Source organism: Syngnathus acus, chromosome 2 (genome assembly GCF_901709675.1).
Source record: "Syngnathus acus chromosome 2, fSynAcu1.2, whole genome shotgun sequence".
NCBI classification, from domain to species: Eukaryota; Metazoa; Chordata; class Actinopteri; order Syngnathiformes; family Syngnathidae; genus Syngnathus; species Syngnathus acus.
The window spans coordinates 12,784,090-12,803,419 of NC_051088.1; the positions used below are offsets into that span (position 1 = coordinate 12,784,090).

Genomic DNA, 19,330 nt, shown 5'->3' on the forward strand with positions numbered 1-19,330 from the left:
CACACACACACACACACACACACACACACACACACACACACACACACACACACTTGCAAGTTTTGTTCTGCCAGTGTCGCAGGAGTCTGACTTATTTCTTTCATATCCCAAGTGAATTTCAAGTCAGCTAACTCCAACACCCTCACGCCATAGCTGAACCACCAGACCGAGAAGCACGTTCGTATGAATACAGTATATGCATCACCTGTTTACAGCAGATCAGACGCCACGTGGGACAAATTTGAAAGGTGTAAATCCCCCGTGAACATGAAAGAATGTGCAGTACATGCAACCTTGAACTGTGCAAGATGAGGTCGTCTCCAGCGGCCCGACTCCGCCCATGTCAGCGTTTGTGTCTCATTCCATTGGCTCTGCGTACTCATATTTGTGACATTACTCTCTAATGGAGTCTGGCCAAGCACTGTCTTCAAGCAGTCTACATTTAGGGATCAATCTCTTTGTTCCCATTGCAACAATCCGATAGAAGAGAAATATTTTCCTACACCAGTGGAGCCAAGCTCATGAATGGATGGAAGGATGGAAACAACACTGGACATAGAAAACCCCCCCAATCTGCTCACTTTAAATGTTTTTTTTTTTTTGAAACGTCACAAAGGTCCCAGAGCTCAGTCCACCCTTCAACCTCCTCCCTGCTCATTCTTCCCTTCTACAGTCCTTCATCCAACTAGGCCTAGCACATGTGGATTGGAATCTCAGATTATCAACAAACCTCAGCTGGTTCTTTTTTGTGTCCTGTCCCTCCTCCCGGCGTAGCAACAGCTGCCAAATACGTCATGTTTCGTTTCTGTTTGCCAAAGAAGGCCCCTTCTCAACTCCTCTACGTTAAGATAACATTAGGGAAATATAAGGTTGGAACAAGACCCTGAGGTTGGAAGGCGCGGCCGCCTTTGTGAGCCTCTTCCAGTTCATGCAAAGGCTGCACGCATGTCAGTTAGTATAAGCCTAAAATGTTGGCATTTAGGAACAAATGATTTGCAATATTAAATGAAAACCATTTGCTGTCCTGCGTTTCTTCCATCATTTCCTGTTGTTGAGGAAAATGTGATCGCATAATAAAGTCTGCTTTTCCCCTTTGAATCTCAGTGACAACTTCTGCGCTTTGTCATTTCTTTTTTAACTTTCAGGTTCATTTCTTGTCTTTATAAATTGTTCATCAGGGACCATGCTTTACCAAAAATGTGCCAAACTACTGATGCATGCTACACCAATATGGTATCTTATGTGACACCAAACTGACTAAATTCACAAGAATGTGTGCACCCTGGATTAACGAGATGCATGATTCTCTGTTGTGTAATCCTTTGCAGTATTTAATCCTGAGGGAAATGGTTTTACGAATAACGAACTGATTAAGAGTCGAAAATCCAACAACTATTTCTTTGTATCCACGGACACCAAAGTATTGATAAACAACAGAAACTCTGGTTGATATTACATCTGTTTCATGCACATTGCTGCATGCCGCCATTGTGCATTTCCAAACATCTGCAGGGGGAAACAATTTGGAAGGCAATGTGTCTTTATCCAGCCATTCCAAGCTGTCCAACACACAGCACAACCTGGACTTCATTCAGCTGGACTCACAAACGTGATTATTTACAACATTTGGTTTCTGCGCAGCACACAATTGTATACACACAACAAATATGCAATGAAAAATTACAGCAACAATTTGAATTTACGAGAGATGGCTGAGTGGCTGCTGAGTGCTATGTGCTATATGAGAACCGCCAATCATCACATCTTTGGACCAAATAAGTGATTGAGTGTCCTTTGAATATGTGGTGCTCTGGGAACACAAATCTATGACACAAGCTGATTCATCTCCTTCATAAACTAAATAGAAAAATGCTCCTAAACCCCACAAGCACAATGCCTCATATTGAAGTTGAGGGTTTGCGTGTCTCACCTTCAGTTTGCAACTTATTCATGTGCTTTTGTCACTTTTCTCTTAGTTTGAGTGGGGGGGAAAGCCATATCGGGTTAATTGAAGACGCAACATTGCTCATAGGTGTAATTGCGTGAATGTGAGGATGGGTTATTTCTTTTTATATGCCCCGGGGTTGGTTGGTAATCAGTCCAGTCCTGCCTCTGGCCCAAAGCTCACCACCCGAATTAAGGAAAACTGTAAAGAAAATGGATGGATTGATTACTAAAAACAATTCACATTTACCCAGAGAAATGCTAATGAAGGAACGTAACATTTGAACGTGAGGTTAGGGCGCTCCCTGCTGTTCATGAAGGGTCCAACTAAAAATAAATAAATTTGACGCTCTCACGTGAAAATGCAAGAATAAAATTAAATGGTTCAAATGGCTACCTCTTACATTTAGACAAAATTGTCACGGATCGGATGGAGCAGGGCGACCAAATGCAGCTTGGACCAGGGTTTGCTGAAGGGAACTCAAAAGGCAAACTGACATGACTTAACAAACAGTAAATTGACTTAGTAACCGGGACGTGAAACAAAAAGACAGCAGGACATGACGACAGCAAGACAGCAAGACAGTACGACAACAACAATGATCCGAAGAAGAATGACAAGCAGACACGACTTAAATACAAAACACGAAACACAAGGCAGGTGACCGCGATTACATTCATTGATGCGACACAGAAGGGGAGGGGCGACGCGAACAGAAACTATGGCAACCTAGACACAGCAAAACTGGGGACAAGACGTGACAAAATTAGAATATAAAAAAATAGAATATAAAAACAAGGACAAACAAAGTGGTCAAGTCACTTGATCTACAACAACTAAGTCGGAAGTATCTTACGCGCTAATAAAGCAATTAAATTTAATTGTATGATGGAGGTTATAGATAAGGGCGGTGCCTGACAGTGCAGAGGATTGTGTGCGTGCGTGCGCGTGTGCGTGTGTGAGACAAAAAAAACATGAATGACCAAGAGAAATATGAAAGAAACGTGCTAAACTATTATCAAGAGGAAGAAAATAATTTAAATCGTTGTTTTCCTTCATATTCTGGGGAAATAAGTTGATGTACACTTGCGCTCTCTTTGACCCAAATGGAAAGCCGGAAACGAAGCCATAGCAAAAGCGGAAGTATGTGAGGAGTGCACTCCCTTTTTCATCTTTGTGAAATCCAGCCCGCTCTTTGCCTGTTTGTAAACACATACGTCACAAGCACGTGACGAGTGCGACGCATTTCGATGCAATGTCCAATCAGAAAGCGGAGGTGTGTTCCTATGGGCGTGACCTGTTTGTGTTGCCATGAAAATGTCGTTGCGTAGAGTTTATTTGACAAGCCACGGTGGCCTCAACCGCAACCGGGAGCTGGATGGGAGGTTCTGGAAGCGGTGTCGTAACTCTTGAGACGCCGTTGCGAAAGATGCGCTCTCGGTAAGTGGCCTTTAAAATGAGGAATTTTTTTTATACCTTCCGCGGTGTAATTCCAACCCAAATTCCTAAATGTAAACTTGTTCGGCGCAGGAAGCAAATGTAAAAAAAAATTGCATTTACTGTTCAGTACATTCCCCTATTAATATGACGTCATTGTACTTTCACTTATGATTGACTTCGAATGGCCCTTCTGTGTTATGAAAGCAAGAACCCAAATGAGGCATGGCCTAATACGAAGTGCGTCGTAGGCAGCGTGTTTTTTCTTACCTTACCCGGAAAGCAAGGCCGATATATTGGCGCTCAGCTGTTTCCTTCAGAACGTGTGCAAGCACAGCGCGTTCCAGGTTGAGATGACGACGTGCTGGACGGATGCTTGCTGCCGGAGGATGTTGCGCACTTCTATTTACTTCACGAGTGAGAGGTTGGTGAACTGCTGCACTGCGTAATGACTGAAATGATGCTCGACTATGATCACAATTTACTTTGGTTAATATGTTTGGAATTTAAAAAAAAAAAACAACAACAGATGATATTTGTCAATTGTGGCTTTTTAACGCCCCACGAGACTTTTATGATTAATTGCTGTATAAATGAATAGGACTTGACTAATTGACTCGGTTAGAAGTTTCCAGATCCTGACGTTCAATATTGATTTGATCGCACTTGCGCTGTGCTTGCATTCTATTTAAATACGCAACATGAGCATGTGACAAAAGAAAGTTACTTGTCGTACCGTTAAATAGGCTTTGAGCAAATGTATGGTATGTAATGCTAGATAAAAAAAAAACAACAACAACACTTTAATTAATTATCCCCAGATTTAGTATGTTATCATTAATTTTGGAATTTCACATACGATTTTAGGAATTGATGAACCAAAATGCTGCAGTGCACAGGCCCTGGATCAACTCCATCCATCCAGAGGTTTCTATGTCATACGCACTTTTTATTCCCGACGTAAACAAAGCTTTCTGGGTGTAGTTTGCTTAACGAACACCAAGGGGCGCTGTTTGCTTCAAATCGTTTACCAAGCCCAAATTTGCATGAAGGGAATCGGATCCTTTTATTTGTTTGAGCGCACCGACATTTAACACTGGGCATCAGTTTAAAAAAAAAATGTACGTGACGTCATAGCTCAATAATGACGACATAACACAGTAAAAACACATCAAAAGAAGCTATTGTATTATTAAAGCTAAACAGCAAAAGAAGGGATAGGAATAGTAATAGGACTTTATTTTTATAGCGCCATAACAAAGCGCTTCATCAGAACATAAGATGTAAAAATACAGTAGAAATATCACATAAACATCATACAAACTTTATAACCATCATACATATGCGTTGTTGCATGAGAAGGTAAATATGTAGGATAATAACAAGACAAGCTTGTCACTATGAGATTCTCTCAACATTCAAAGTTAGCAGTAGTTGCTGACATTAAAATAAAAACACCAGAATTTACAAGTGCGTCAGAACCTGCCATTGTTTCTGGACAAGGGTCATTTTGGCCAGTTCAAGACTTTGAGGCCGCAGTTTGCTGAGCTCTGAGGAAGTGTTGAAATCCACCGCGCACTGTTTGACATGTCTTGGAATAATAACAGGTTTTCCTCTGGAATCTGCAAAGGGAGTGGGGGGGGATGATGAGGTGTATGTGGAGGGGGGGGGGGGTCACTAATACTTGTTGTTTTCATTGACAGTGTGCATATTTGGGACAGGAGCCGGTGAGAGCAGATGAGACGAGGTTTGAATTTAACACAGGATCAGGTAAACAGGCATGTATGTTTGTTTGTTTACCTTCTTTTGTTTCTTTTTGCGTATCAGTGAAATAGGCACCTTTCCAAGAGCTTTGAAAAGTGGCACTGGCACAAGACGTATATGATGAAATTCATACCATGAGAACTTTACTTCAAATCTAATGCTTTTTTTTATAGTATACATAGGATATATGATGTAAATTTAAAGTTGTATATGGAAATTTATTTCTGATTTAATTTCTTCTATATTGTTCGGAAGGACTAACAGAATTTTCTTTCAATGATTACACAAGATAATAATGAATACATTCGATAAGCGTCACACGGCAAAATTTTCTGTGACTGATTAGCAACATCCCACATTTAAAGGGCCCACATCTATTATTGTTGTTGTCCAAGCTGGTGATGTCCCTTTAAAAGCCGGGTGCTGTCAGGTGATGGAAGAGGCTCGGCCTTACTTTAGAGTGACGCGTCAGAATGTGTCTCTTGCAAAGAGAGAGAAAGAGAGTGAGACAATCCAAAGAGGTGATAAAGGGGGTGGGGGGGGGAGCAAGGACAGCAAAGTCATGGAGAAGAGAGCAGGGAAATGTGCTGTTTTGGTCCCTTTAAAGATCTTATGCTCTTGCTCAGCTAGCGATTTTGTCTCAGTGTGATGGAGCAGCTAACAGTGATACAGAAGCACTGAGAATTAAATGCTGCGTCACACTCGGAAAGAGGAACGGCGCGAGCGTGCGCGAGGCTGTGCGCACGCGCGCACGCATCTGTGTGGAGTCTGATCACTTTGTGTGTATTTGTGCTGAAAGTGGCAGGCTAATTGTAGTCGGGCTGTTGTGAGCAGATGAAAATAAAGCCAGCGAGATGCTGCGAGGGAGGGAGCGAGGGCAAGCGAGTCAGACACAGGAGAGAGAAATGGCTTTTTTTTTTTTTTTTTGGATTAGTTGCTACGTCACTTTTTTTCATGTCCGGACATAACAAAAAGCTGTGTTAACAGGAGCCCACCGTCATGGAGTTTTCCACGTGGAGTGGACGTTGTGGTTTCGGCCAGACGAGGCTTCCTCATCTTCCTTCTCCTTGGTAGTTGTGATGTGTTCTTCCCATCACCAGCTACTAAATGTGCCTGTTTGTGCGTGCTGTGTAGCTCCAGCGAGCCGGCAACCCGAGTTTCAACATGGATGCTGAAGATGTACCACAATTGTTTTGATAGGATGCGGCTCCAGCTGAAATCGGGCCGACCCGAGGGTTAAACGGCACGCTCTTCTGGAAGCTACAATGGTCGAGCACGGATGTTTGATCGAGAACTGTCGGGCTGTGGGAGCATGGCTTCTTTTTTTTTTTTTGCCACATGATCTGGAAGGTGACTACAGTCACATCTGATCTCGTACGGCCTCAGGTGACGCCATGTTTGTTCACGCCTTCGTCGCGTGGGTGTGTCTGACAAGAAGGACAAAGTTGGTAGCGCTCGAGTGGAGAGGCGGAGGGAGTCAAGCACGGATGAAAAACCGGTCGAGGTCCCGCTCTGCAATTAGATAACAGATTGGCGTCTGTGGTCATGTGACATGTTTTCACCTCGCAGGGCTGCTGGGATTTGCTCAAATTCTTTCTAAGACGCATTCGCTCCTGCGTAGTTAGACAAGGCGGCGGTGGTGACGCAGTTCTTTTTGGGCTGGACTTCTCGTCACCTTGTTTGGCTCGCTCCCACTTCCTCTCTCTCTGTCTCTCTCTCTCTCTCTCTCTCTCTCTCTCTCTCGCTCTATCATGGAGAGGAGCAGTGGGAGGGGCTAAATGTCACATCTCAGGATGAGGGAGAGAAAGCGCTGGAGCTAAAGGGAGAAGGCAAGGGAAGCTGTTAACCCTGCTGTCCTGTTGACTCTGCTTTGGTTTCACTCCCGTTCAATTCCTAAAATCGTTGCCGCATCACACGCCGCGGTGCCAAATGGCGCTCTTGTTGGATCCGAGTCGCCATGCTGGCTTTCCGAGGTGCGTAGCGCAGCACAATTGGGTGGCTGATGGAGTTCAGCCATCGATTGATCCAGAATCACTTCTTTCAGTGAAAGGTTTTGAAGTTTGAGAGACGCCTGTAGTCCAGGGGCGTAGTCAGAATTTTTCTCTAGGGTGGCCTGAGTGGCCATACCGTTTGCATTTTTATAACCACCTTTGGAACTGAAAAGTCAGGAGCATACCATCCACAGGAAAGGTCTCATCAAGTGCCCACGTATGCCCAACATGCTCATAATACAAGCAGAGACAAAAGCAACATTTTGCTGACATTAATTTATTAAATAATGCCATTTTCTTTGCCACTGCTTTATAGTCTACCTTATCTCATACACTGATTCGCTCGTCATTTGTCACCGATGGCCGACAACATTTTGCATACGACAGTTAACGTCTCATTCATTCAAATCATGTCTAGAAAGCACAATGACTTTAAAATGGCTTAAATATTCACAACTGTAAACATTGCTTTGAACTCTGGTCTGTTTTTGCTTGCATTACAAGTATCTTGCATTATTTGATCCATCTGTGAATTGTATTTCAGTATGTCAAAAGCTTCTACTGGATGTGATGCTGGCCCTGGCCACCATGTAGCTCCGCCCTGCTAATTTATGATACTACATTTGAAACCTATTGTTTGTCTTTCAGTTTCCTTGTATCCTTGTTTAAGTCCTGACTTGAATGAGATCTAGGCAGCTGAGTTGTGTTTGCAAAGTCATTATGGTCATACATAACTAGAAGGGCAGAAAGCCGAGTCGACTCTAAACTTTGACTTTGAACTAGGTACGCATTTGTGTAAACTGGATTCTGCATTTGCCACGATCCCATTTTGACCGCCGGCCTCGCTACGAAGGCCTGCTGTCTCTTTAAATGTTTTATAAGCGTTACACAACCGGTCCAGTCGCACACAAACATCAAGCAGGCACAACGGAGCGTGATAGTCGTGTACAGTCAGCCAAGCGAAGAAGCCGGTCACCTTACATATACATTGTTAGATGTGCGGCAATTATGTAAACACACATAATATAGTGTATATGACCTCGCAAACAACTCAAAAAGAACAAGGCTTGGCCTGTTCCATCTGATGCGTGATAAGTACCCTTTTGTCTTTCATCTTACTGTGAAAATAAATAGCGGATGTTTTTAGGTCGACTTGCTTTACTTCCTTTGTTTGACTTTGAGCGGTGTTTAAACCAAGAGCTATTTGAGGGAGTCGTCGCTCAACGCACACAAAATAGACAGAGTGCTTGTAGGTGTGTTTTCAGAAGGGATTGTTTATCAGTAGTCCTTTTAGAAAGAGGTGAGTTGATTAACATTTTGAAGCCACTCGGTGTGCTGACGATACCTGGGCTGGCCCCGCCTTCTCTCACTATGTTATTGAGTGTGCATCATGGCTCCTGTTGCCAACCATTGATTTGTACTTCCTTGTGATCGCAGAGACTGGAAAGCTTCGCTCGTTAATCTTCTTGATTTGCCTTCTTGATGATCCCACTCCCGTCTGCTCTAACTTTTTATCCTGCTCTGTCGCAATTCAGTGATTATAGGTAAAGTTGACTCCCATCCCAAACAGACTACTCCCCCTAAAATGTCAGTTTCTATTTTAGATCAAAACATAAATATTAGGTTCAGAATTCCATCTTTTATTTTTAACATTTATTTCGATTTGTAAATAGTAGCTGGAATTATGAATTTATACAAATAAAACAAAGGAATTTACCTTGCCGTTCCAATACTTTTGGGCCGGACTGAAGAGTTAGATCATGGTATTACATTTCTTGCCACTAGTGTCCATCTGCAGCTCCCATTTAAATGTCTACTGTTGAGAAAACAGCCAAAAATGGTTAACAAAAAGCTTCAAAGTTGCACTTTCTGGTGCCTGTGGGAATTTATTTGGTTTACACAGACCACCTCCCACTGAGAGGGTTGCTAGTTTGCTCTTTAAGTGTGTCTGATAAAGCAAATCACGAATCTTTTTGGTGTTAGTTGGCTATTTTGTCATTGTTGTAATTCTTCAAGGTTCAAGAGTGACTGTTTTTACCACATTCTAGGATGTTCCTGGTCTGAAATGCCCCCCTTGGAAGCTGGCTTCAGATGGTGGCTTAGAGTATTGTCATCCATCTAGCACCATTTGAAATCAGTATTCTTGGGGTGGGAGGTGAGTCACCTGCCAGTAAAAGTCAGCAGTGCCGGGAAAAGTTCCACTCAATCAGCATCAAGTTGCCAGTGATGATTTGGCAGCCGGAGCCCTTTGTCCTTTCTCCAAGGTTGACCGGTTTCTTCTGGCGCTCAGAGTCTGCTCTTGTTTCTAGCACCATTTGAAATCGGTTACAGTGAAGGACGCATCTCGTCGCACCTTGAACCAATGGAAACGTCAACATTACTCTGATAACTGATTCAGACCAAGTTAGACTTTATCCACACACATTTGATGACGTGGACGACTCCAGTAATATAATTGAAAACTGGATTCAGCAATGTTTTAATGTTCATTTAACACAAAAATGTCTGCTATTCCTACAATCAATTTGAACTAATGTGTAAACAGTAATAAAATTATGTTTGCCAGTGACGTCTGTAATTTGGTTTATTGTGATAAATTGACCTCAATAAATAAGCAGTTAAGTATTAGTCCACAAGGTGGCACTGTGGTAAATAGTTAAATCACCCCAGGTATGGGCATGCATGTAGCTTCTAAAATTTTAATCAGCACATTCTGAATGTCATACAAAGGAATTGTGTGAATTATTGTAATTATGAATTTGCCAATAGTATTCTGCTGTTTTTGTGTTCTATATTTACTGTAAATAATTCACAAGCTATATAACAAAGTCTTGACAAGTGGCAGGCCAGTTCAAAACATACATTAACACCAGAAACATGATGGCTATTCTTAAACTTTATTTAATTTACCTTCTAAAACATTTTAAATAGGGGAAAACCCATCAAATTGAACAGTGCTTAAAAGGTAACGTTTAACTAGTGGCAATTTACAATACATTTTTTTTCAGCCAAGACAAAAGCCTCATGTCACACAGCAGGTTCATGACTATACAAATCTTTGGCAGTCATAATTCATAAGTTATAAATCAAAGCTTATTTTAAATCAGAGCAAACATTAAGTTAAACAGTGCTTAAAGGTAATGTTTAACTAGTGGCAATTTACAATATTCATTTTTTTTTTTTTTTGTTTTTAGCCATAACAAAACCTCTCACGGCTGTCACACAGCAGGCTCATGACAATGCAAATCTTTGGCAGTCATCATTGCCACAACTAATACACTTTAAGTGCACGAAGACAAACTTTTTCTTCCTTCCATCTCAGAGATCCCATTGGGATTATTGGGGAAAATCTGACACGCTTGAAGCAAAGAGCACATTTGCTTTTGACCACCGAGTCAAATTGTACCGATCATGGCAAGTTCATTTTCCATTTAGGCATACCTAAGATGCACTGCCTGCATTTCAATGTAAGTGGAAAATTAGAAGTAAAAGTGAGGGGAACTGTTATGTATATTATTGTTTTCAGAAATGCGCTGACAAAAACCAAAACTCGAGCATAGTGCTAACTGGAAAGTGTTACTGAACTGTCATGAGAAACTAATTCGACGTCCACTCGACACAGACATCAGTTACAGTCCTCTTCCCATTTCTAGCAATGTTGTGCCAGCAGGAGTCCTGCCATCACTGTGAAGAACAGAACCAGGTAAATTAGACCATGTGGGAAAAACAGCCTGCAGCCATGTGAAACAGGAACTGGTACATTTTAAAGTAACACAATAAGGCGGCGGGGACACCTCAAACGGTGCTGATACATTTACAATCTCATCCTAAACCATTGAAATTCTCAACTTTATATTCATATTTTGTTGTGAAAGACAATTGTTTTCAGTATACTGTACAACAATTTAAAAAAAAAAAAAAAATGACGAATTTGGAACCAAGCTCTCAGCATCACCTAGTGTCTTACCGAGAGCACCATTCCCTCCACATCTGTGGTAGCCTCATGGTCGGAGTGGCCTTTCCGATAGCTGCAATCCAGTAATGAGCAGTCAACATAGATATGCACATGTGCAGAAAAAATAAAAAGGGCTGGCAAAAGTTGTCGGAGGGAAAAGGGCTCCCAGAGAAATGTATTCATGCTCAGAGAAAGAATGACACCGCAGTGACCCAAGTGTCTTCAAGTGCCTCAAAAACACCAAGCTCAAATCAGATAGAGTTTAAGTTTGCATCAAAGTGTATTACAAAACAATTGTCTCCCCATGTACATAATTTCATCATCGATGAAGCAAATATTATTTTTTTTTTTACATTTTGTTTATTTTGCGACCGTTACCAGCAACATCCTCTAGGCCGGGATTATAACATTTCATTGACTTTAGATAATGTATTGTTTATAAAAAAATAAAAAAAAACATCAGCAGCTTCTATTTCATATTCAGCCTACTTCAGGTAAGAGCCATTCAGCACTTGTGTCACTAACAGAAGGGGCCCAAATCACCCATTCTCTCTATGCCCATTAAGAAAGGCACACAACACCAAAAACCTACATTAAAAAAACAGTAGCTAAAAAAAAGGTAAGGCAGTGATATGAAGAGCGTAATAGCAAAAGCCTGAAATTGCATAAAAAGACTGGAGCCATAAAGTGGTTAGTCTGCATATTTGGTGATAGAAAAGAACATTCATTCATTCGTGCTTCTCCTCACGAGGGTTGCGAGCATGCTGGAGCCCATCCCAGCTGTCTTTGGGCGAGAGGCGGGGTACACCCCAAACTGGTCGCCAGCCAAATAGCACAAATAGACAAACAACCACTCACACCTGCAGATAGGTTTAGAGTCTACAAAAGGACAGTTTACCCATTTTTGCTCTTTTTGTTGATAAATGCAAGGCATCCAAAGTAATAGCATCCAATGATAATGGCGATAGCTAATCCAATGATGACTGAGGACCAAGAAAGAAAACAAACAGGTCGGACTCAATGACCAATCCAACAAATCACAAATATATACACAGTACATCATTTGAACTGCAAAACCTCTTCCCAGTTGCAAGAATAAGTACGTGAACGCTCAGGAATTACTGTACTTGGATTTCTGCATAAATTAAGCATAACATGTTTTATACTCGCAAAGTCACAACAATATAAATATGACAGTTAATAGAATAGTGTTGTGGTTATTACACTGATTGAAACTCACCTGCAAAAGCAATACCCAGAGACATCCCCAAATGACTACCATCATTTTCTAGAAGGCGGGGGGAAAAGAAAAAGTCAGAAAGGTTTGAACCAGCAGATTACCAGAAACGTAGTCCACTCTACTTGAAGAATTTAATTCAGAAGACATTATCTCTACTTACTGTCTCCCGTTTCAGGATCTGGTTCAGAAGAGGCTGAAATGATAAAATACAGGTTGAATCAAGATATCCCAAAAAAATTCTGTTTACTCAAATGTTTGGTACATGTTCAAGCCAAGGTTTGTAAACTTAAAAGAAACAACGTATGATATTTAGTGCCATCTAGCGGTGAACAAATTCATCCATCCATTTTCCCAACCGCTTTGTCCCCACGGGGGTCGCGGGCGTGCTGGAGCCTATCCCAGCAGTCATTGGGCAGTAGGCAGGGGACACCCTGGACTGGTTGCCAGCCAATCGCAGGGCACACAGACACGAACAACCAGTCGCACTCTGACTCACACCTAGGGACAATTTGGAGTCTTCAATCGGCCTACCAAGCATGTTTTTGGGATGTGGGAGGAAACCGGAGTGCCCGGAGAAAACCCACGCGGGCCCGGGGAGAACATGCAAACTTCGCACAGGGAGGGCCGGAGGTGGAATCAAACCCGCACCCTCCTAACTGTGAGCCGCCTGCGGTGGACAAATAGTAACCTCAATTCAAAACGCATTCATATTGAAAAACGCCGAGAGAGGGAACACAAGTCGCGAGATTACCACAATGTCTGCAGTTGAGGTGCAAGTTTAAAGAAAGTACAAGAAAGTTGGCCAGGAGAACAATCAAGACTGCGTTTTTGAATCCTATTCAAACATACCTGTTGGCGTCACTTTGGCCTTAGGGGTTGTAACCGTTGTAGTCGATTTAGGAATTTCTTTTCCTTTAGAAGCAAAGAAAAATACATATGTCATACTTAGCAACATGGTCAGCCCTCCGGTCAGCCCTCCTTTTTAAATCTTTTACTCAACAGTATACTTAAGTCATGCGACAACAATGGGATTTTCTTGTGTCAGTAAAAGTCCTCACGGTGCGGTAGTGCAACAATCTATCAACTATAAACACTGAACTGAGTTAACTAAAAACACAGTTGGTCCGACAGACTGCATTCAAGAATTTCAGTTTCAGTGTGTGATTCCTTTCACACCAAGAGGTCAGGAAATGACTTACGCTGACAACTTGGAAGTTTCGGTAACCAGCGACTGTTGATGTCACACGTCACGGAGGGAGAGCCAACCATCTTGTATCCAGATATGCACTCAAACGTCACGGACGCCATGTGCCCGTACGGGGGTCGAGCGCCTGAAACCATCTCGGCATTTACAATCTCCAGCTCAGGACAGTTAACCTCTGCGGGAAAGAAGAAATCATCAGATTATTGATGATATTGGGAAAGGAGTGGGTGGGTACCAAAGCAACACTCACTGACACAAACAGGTGGACCAGGTTTGAATTGTCCATCATCGGAACAATGTCGAAGTTTGGATCCATTGAGAACATAACCTTGGTCACAGGAGTATTGTATAACGCCTTCATACTGGTAGATGTCAATAGGAGGGTTGAAATTGCCTTGAGCCACTTTTGGTGGAGGATCACAGGTCACCGCTGCAAGTGAAAAATGACAACTAGTAAAAACTGTCACGTGCACCAGTCTTGATAGGTGAAGAAACTCAAGTCACCTACCTGTACAGCTGGGTGGGTGGTTACTCCAGGTTCCATCGGCCAAACAAGTGCGTTGAGCGGCACCAACCAATATGAAACTGTAATTATGACAACTTCAGATAAACGCAAACAAATGCCCGGCCTACCACATTTAAAAGAAACAGACAGTCGCTTAAGCACAAGCACTTAAATGACTCAAAAAAGTATCAGTCAGTATCAGTATAAGCCTAATGCTTCTCTATTCAATGAAACAGCAATTATAATGCAAGATAGGCCACAAAGTTTAGAATGATGTCATTTTTCTTACCCTCTATTACAACTGATGGATAATTGGGCACCAAACTCAATACCATTTGGATAATCAACAATCCCATTCTCTACTTGCTCTGCAGCGCCACAGGAAATAGCTAAAAAAAAAAACATTCAAGTATTATATTACAATAAAGTATTATACTATAAGTATTGTGATATTATATTTGGGGTGTAAAAGGGAAAAAACATTTGAATCATACAAATCGTTTTGTTGTTTTAAAGATGTGTACCTTGAATTGAACCCAGGTTACATGTTTGTCATAAAATGACAATGAGAAATTCAGCATCACATACATACAATCTCGAAATGAGTGGTACCATATATAATTGAACTGTAATTGCACTGAATCAAATCTTTCAACTTTAAGAATAGCTTTTGAATACCATCACTTCAGATAAAATTGTCTTCTATTGAAGAGATATACAACCCTAATTTGGATGCAGGTTTATTACACAGGATTCTTAATAGACAAAACACTATAAAATATGGTGTAGGTTCATATCATTTAAAATGGATTCAAACTCACCGGTGCATTGTATGGTCACAGGACTCCACACACCATCTGTACATGTGACATATTTAACCCCCCCCGTCCACCGGTGACCCACAGCGCAGACAAGATTAGCTTTGCTCCCATCTGGAAATGTATCTTTAAGTAAGTCCTCATCGTTGAGGTTTGTGTTGCTGCCTAATGTAGGCCTGGAACAATCTTTAGCTGTAATTGCATGAAAACAAAAAATGAGAACAATGCTCATGTTGACAGTCCGCAATTCGATCTACCACTCACCTTGAGCAATCATGACAAGGCCAAGATAGCCCAAAACCAAAAACAAGGAGCTGTCCATGACTGGATCAGGACCGGCATGGGCAAATAAAATAAGGAATGAATATTAGCACAGTATTACAACATGTTAATTCACAAAAGGATTAGGAAAAATACATTACCCGTCTTATCAGAAAGATGTTTGTGATTTTTTTGTTTAACAGGGGGCTCCAATTGGGTTTGAATGGAAGGCCACTGTAAAAATTCCTCCCAGAACTGTTTAAAAAAATAAAAAATAAATAAAAAAAACAGGAAACATTTGGGTATGTCAAATCTCAGAAATGATCCGACTGAATGAGGTAATCCAGTCTTTGTTTGATTCAGAGCGATACATTCGTTGTGTAATTTTTTTAATTTGAGTAGTTAATATGATACATAGAGGAGTGAATCTAATAAAGCGTAGACGGAATTTCCTGACGATCATGGACAAAAAAGTACTACGTACTTGACTAAGACAAAATCTACGCGACCATACAAAGGGCACGTTCGGAAATTCTAAAGCTTGTGACGAAAGTGAATGCGGCGTTCCGCTCCCGTTCATTTCCGAACGCGGCCAGCATTGCGCACCATGTTGCCAGTCGATGCGCCAAGTGCGCACACTGGCAAACCGTTTTTTATGCATTCTGAATTTCCGTTCGGCAAATATGAGCAACGCACTCAATTTCCGTATGGTCGGATGACACAATGGGCGCTGCGGCGTAATTTCCGAACGCGCCCAAAGCTATAAAACTTACTGTGACTTGCTAGCTAGAAGTGCTGTGGACACTGCAGATTTAACTCTCTTATCAACCCCGAGGGAAAACGTACACAATATATTGTAGATCAATATATTGGCTTAGATGTATTGAACATCACAGTGTGACGTAGGAAATATTTCTTCGGAACTGCCTATGCAGTGTAAACTTGCATTAGTAGCCTTCAGCTAGCAAAACACCAAGTAACATTCAGGTTTTCGGGCGGCATTCTAACGAGTTCAATATTGGTGGGGAACGCAGACGAAACTAAAGAAAGTCTGGTCAGTATTTAACTCACCCGAAGGTCACCAGTGGTCACAATCGCAAATGCGGCTTTCAAGATGGTGAATTTATCTCCCCAAGTTGTTTGACAGGAAAAGGCGTTGCAGCTATAAACATCACGTGACTCACCTGACGTCACATGATCTCTCCGAGCTCTGCTACTAAGAATAAAAACGTTCCCAGAGGAAAATATTTTTGAATATATAAACTGGAATAATGCATGGTTGTGCCCCTTTAAATTCTGCTAACTTTTGCTATGCTTCTCCTAAATAAAGATCTCCAGAAGATTTGGTCTGAATAGTTTCTGATCTTTGTTCATGAATCACTTGGGTTGGTATACAGCCCCCATAAATGAGTAGGCCTATTGCTTAACACCATTGACTCACCTAAGCAAATTCATTCTAACCCAGTTTGTTACAGCCTTAACATTTTAACTACAGTAATTAGAACAGTGGTTCTTAACCTTGTTGGATGTACCGAACCGCACTAGTTTCATATGCGGATTCACCTAATATCTCTTAATTGAAAAATAAATGTGATTGTTTTCAAATTCAAGACAAGAATTTTTTTTTTTACTGGTGCACAAAATGAGCCGTGCATGAACATCACTTTGTTAAAGAACAAAACCCTCACATTGCATGAACTCACAACAAATTACATACCTGCAAATCAGTGTGACTTGTGCTGTTTCCTTGAGACCAGTTTAGATATGCGTCATCACAAATTTACATCATAAATCAGGTGACCTCCACAGCGAGGGCTCTGCCGAACCCCTTACATCAGGGGTGGGCAATTCCGGTCCTCGAAGGCCGGTGTCCTGCATGTTTTATAGGTCTCCCTGCTGCAACACACCTGATTCAAATGATCAGGATTGCCCACCCCCGGCCTTATATGGACTCAGCGAACCCCTAGGGTTCGATGGAACCCAGGTTGAGAACCACTGAATTAGAAGGACAACTGTATTTCTTTTTATGAATTATAATTTTAAACTAAAAGACTAGACCAGTTCAATAAGAAACAGTAATTTGTTGGGTATTCTGCTGTCACATCTTTGATAGTTTTTAAAATGTATTTGCTTTGGTTGTTGCTAGTTCACAAAACTGTAACCATGTTAATCTTCACACAGATTAAACACAAAGCCCACTCAGAGGTCAAAACTGCCATGTCATAATTTATCTTCTCATTCAGCAACATTTACTAGTACTGTGCTAGTTAGTGCATGGTGTCCTAATACGACTTTTTCCACTTTCAATATGATACCGATATTGCAGTCAGAGTGCTATTCGATAATACCAATATCGATTCAATATGATATCAACAGGAAGTATACATTCTCCAATATATTTCTTAGTCCAAACACGTTAGAAGAAACTTGATCAAGTGATAATATTCAAACAGTCAGGTATGAGAAAATATGACTCATTTATTCCAAATATTTGGGTTATATAAATTCAACCGCAAACATAAAAAGGTACTGCACGTGAATAAAAGAAATACAAAATAAAAGACCCTGAGAAATAACCTTAATAAAGTCTAATACAAACAAATGATACCTTCTGGGGTGCAATGTATCAATTCAAGTTTATATCAATACATTCATTTCTTTTCTTTTTTTTTTATTTACATTAGGTATAAGGTGATGCTGCATGATATAAGACCAGGGGTGGAGTTGGGAATGGGCTGCTTGCATATGACTGCTAATATCTTTGGATGTAGACAATCCAATACAGTTTTATTCAGCTGATCTATATTAATATTTGATAGGGTCACCCCTCATTTGCACTATAGCGTTAAAATGTTGAATTGCAATTGTGAAGTTGAGATACATACACAAATAGTGGATTTGTTAGCAAAGAATCAAATCACTCCTCTGATACAGGTTTCTTCAGGATCTTCAGGATCTTCATCCCAACCACCAGACTCCTCCACTCCTCTTGTGCGCCCTGAATGGATTCTCAACACTTCCCTCTGTAATACTGACTGCGCCGAGTGACGTTAGGACCCAGTGAGACAAACCCACAAAAACTGAACTTCCTTATTCTTTCACCCTAGTCCCTTAACGTCAGAAGCAGTGACAGGAGGCCTTTGTGTGCTGCTCAGACCTGTCGTTCAGCACCCTGACATGAAAGGTGACTTGAGACCGTTATGGACCAAGACCACGTAGTCATGGAACAGCAGCAGGCCTGCATAGGGAGGAACTACAAGTGACTTTAGGCTAACTATTGTATTGTAGTAAAAAAAAAAAAAACACTGCTTCCTCCATGCTGCTCAATGACAGACCATGAACGTAAGGAAGCTAGACGACTAAGTAGCTTTGCAAAGAGTGGCCGTCACGGTGAAACTGTTGATGTCAATGACGCGATCTGCATCTGTATCAGAATAGAACAGTAACACACAGAGTGAGAGCAGACAATATAAAACCTTTTGTAGATATCAAATCAACATAAATTTTCATTGCCGACCTGCTGCCATGACAAGTCACATTCCAAAGGCACAAGATGGCACACTGCCACATCTTCCACCACTCCAATTTGATGTTTTGGCAGCCGGAGCCCTTTGTCCTTTCTCCAAGGTTGACCGGTTTCTTCTGGCGCTCAGAGTCTGCTCTTGTTTCTAGCACCATTTGAAATCGGTTACAGTGAAGGACGCATCTCGTCGCACCTTGAACCAATGGAAACGTCAACATTACTCTGACAACTGATTCAGACCAAGTTAGACTTCATCCACACACATTTGATGACGTGGACGACTCCAATAATATAATTGAAAACTGGATTCAGCAATGTTTTAATGTTCATTTAACACAAAAATGTCTGCTATTCCTACAATCAATTTGAACTAATGTGTAAACAGTAATAAAATTATGTTTGCCAGTGACGTCTGAATTTGGTTTATTGTGATAAATTGACCAAGAAATAAGCAGTTACGTATTAGTCCACAAGGTGGCACTGTGGTAAATAGTTAAATCACCCCAGGTGTGGGCATGCAAGTAGCTTCTAAAATTTAAAAGTGTGAATTATTGTAATTATGAATTTGCCAATAGTATTCTGCTGTTTTTATGTTCTATATTTACTGTAAATAATTCACAAGCTATATAACAAAGTCTTGACAAGTGTCAGGCCAGTTTAAAACATACATTAACACCAGAAACATGA

At 41.2% G+C, this 19,330-nt stretch overlaps 1 protein-coding gene and 2 long non-coding RNA genes across 7 annotated transcripts; 1 reads left to right on the forward strand and 2 right to left on the reverse strand.

Annotated features, from left to right (window-relative positions):
* Positions 1 to 321: 321 nt before the first annotated feature.
* Positions 322 to 3,806, reverse strand: LOC119138804. Its single transcript, XR_005101233.1, has 4 exons — positions 3,243 to 3,806; positions 2,349 to 3,144; positions 2,224 to 2,271; positions 322 to 2,146 (listed from the first exon to the last, which is right to left on the reverse strand). It is a non-coding gene; the product is annotated as an uncharacterized LOC119138804 (long non-coding RNA).
* LOC119138809 lies at positions 3,711 to 9,706 on the forward strand. The gene is made up of 2 exons (XR_005101234.1): positions 3,711 to 3,806; positions 5,086 to 9,706. It is a non-coding gene; the product is annotated as an uncharacterized LOC119138809 (long non-coding RNA).
* A 947-nt stretch (positions 9,707 to 10,653) lies between these two features.
* Positions 10,654 to 16,283, reverse strand: LOC119138789 (C4b-binding protein alpha chain-like). Of its 5 annotated transcripts, XM_037279121.1 has the most exons (13): positions 16,192 to 16,283; positions 15,124 to 15,211; positions 14,863 to 15,051; positions 14,331 to 14,430; positions 14,045 to 14,121; positions 13,787 to 13,966; positions 13,532 to 13,711; positions 13,182 to 13,244; positions 12,493 to 12,525; positions 12,333 to 12,380; positions 11,991 to 12,075; positions 11,105 to 11,165; positions 10,654 to 10,821 (listed from the first exon to the last, which is right to left on the reverse strand). In XM_037279121.1, the coding sequence occupies exons 2-13, from the start codon at positions 15,179 to 15,181 to the stop codon at positions 10,819 to 10,821; spliced, it is 1,077 nt and encodes a 358-aa protein (XP_037135016.1). In that variant the 5' UTR covers positions 15,182 to 15,211; positions 16,192 to 16,283; the 3' UTR covers positions 10,654 to 10,818. The 5 variants fall into 5 exon arrangements, with proteins under 5 accessions (XP_037135016.1, XP_037135036.1, XP_037135026.1 ...); XM_037279141.1 differs by lacking the exon at positions 13,182 to 13,244; XM_037279131.1 differs by lacking the exon at positions 11,105 to 11,165.
* Positions 16,284 to 19,330: the final 3,047 nt, after the last annotated feature.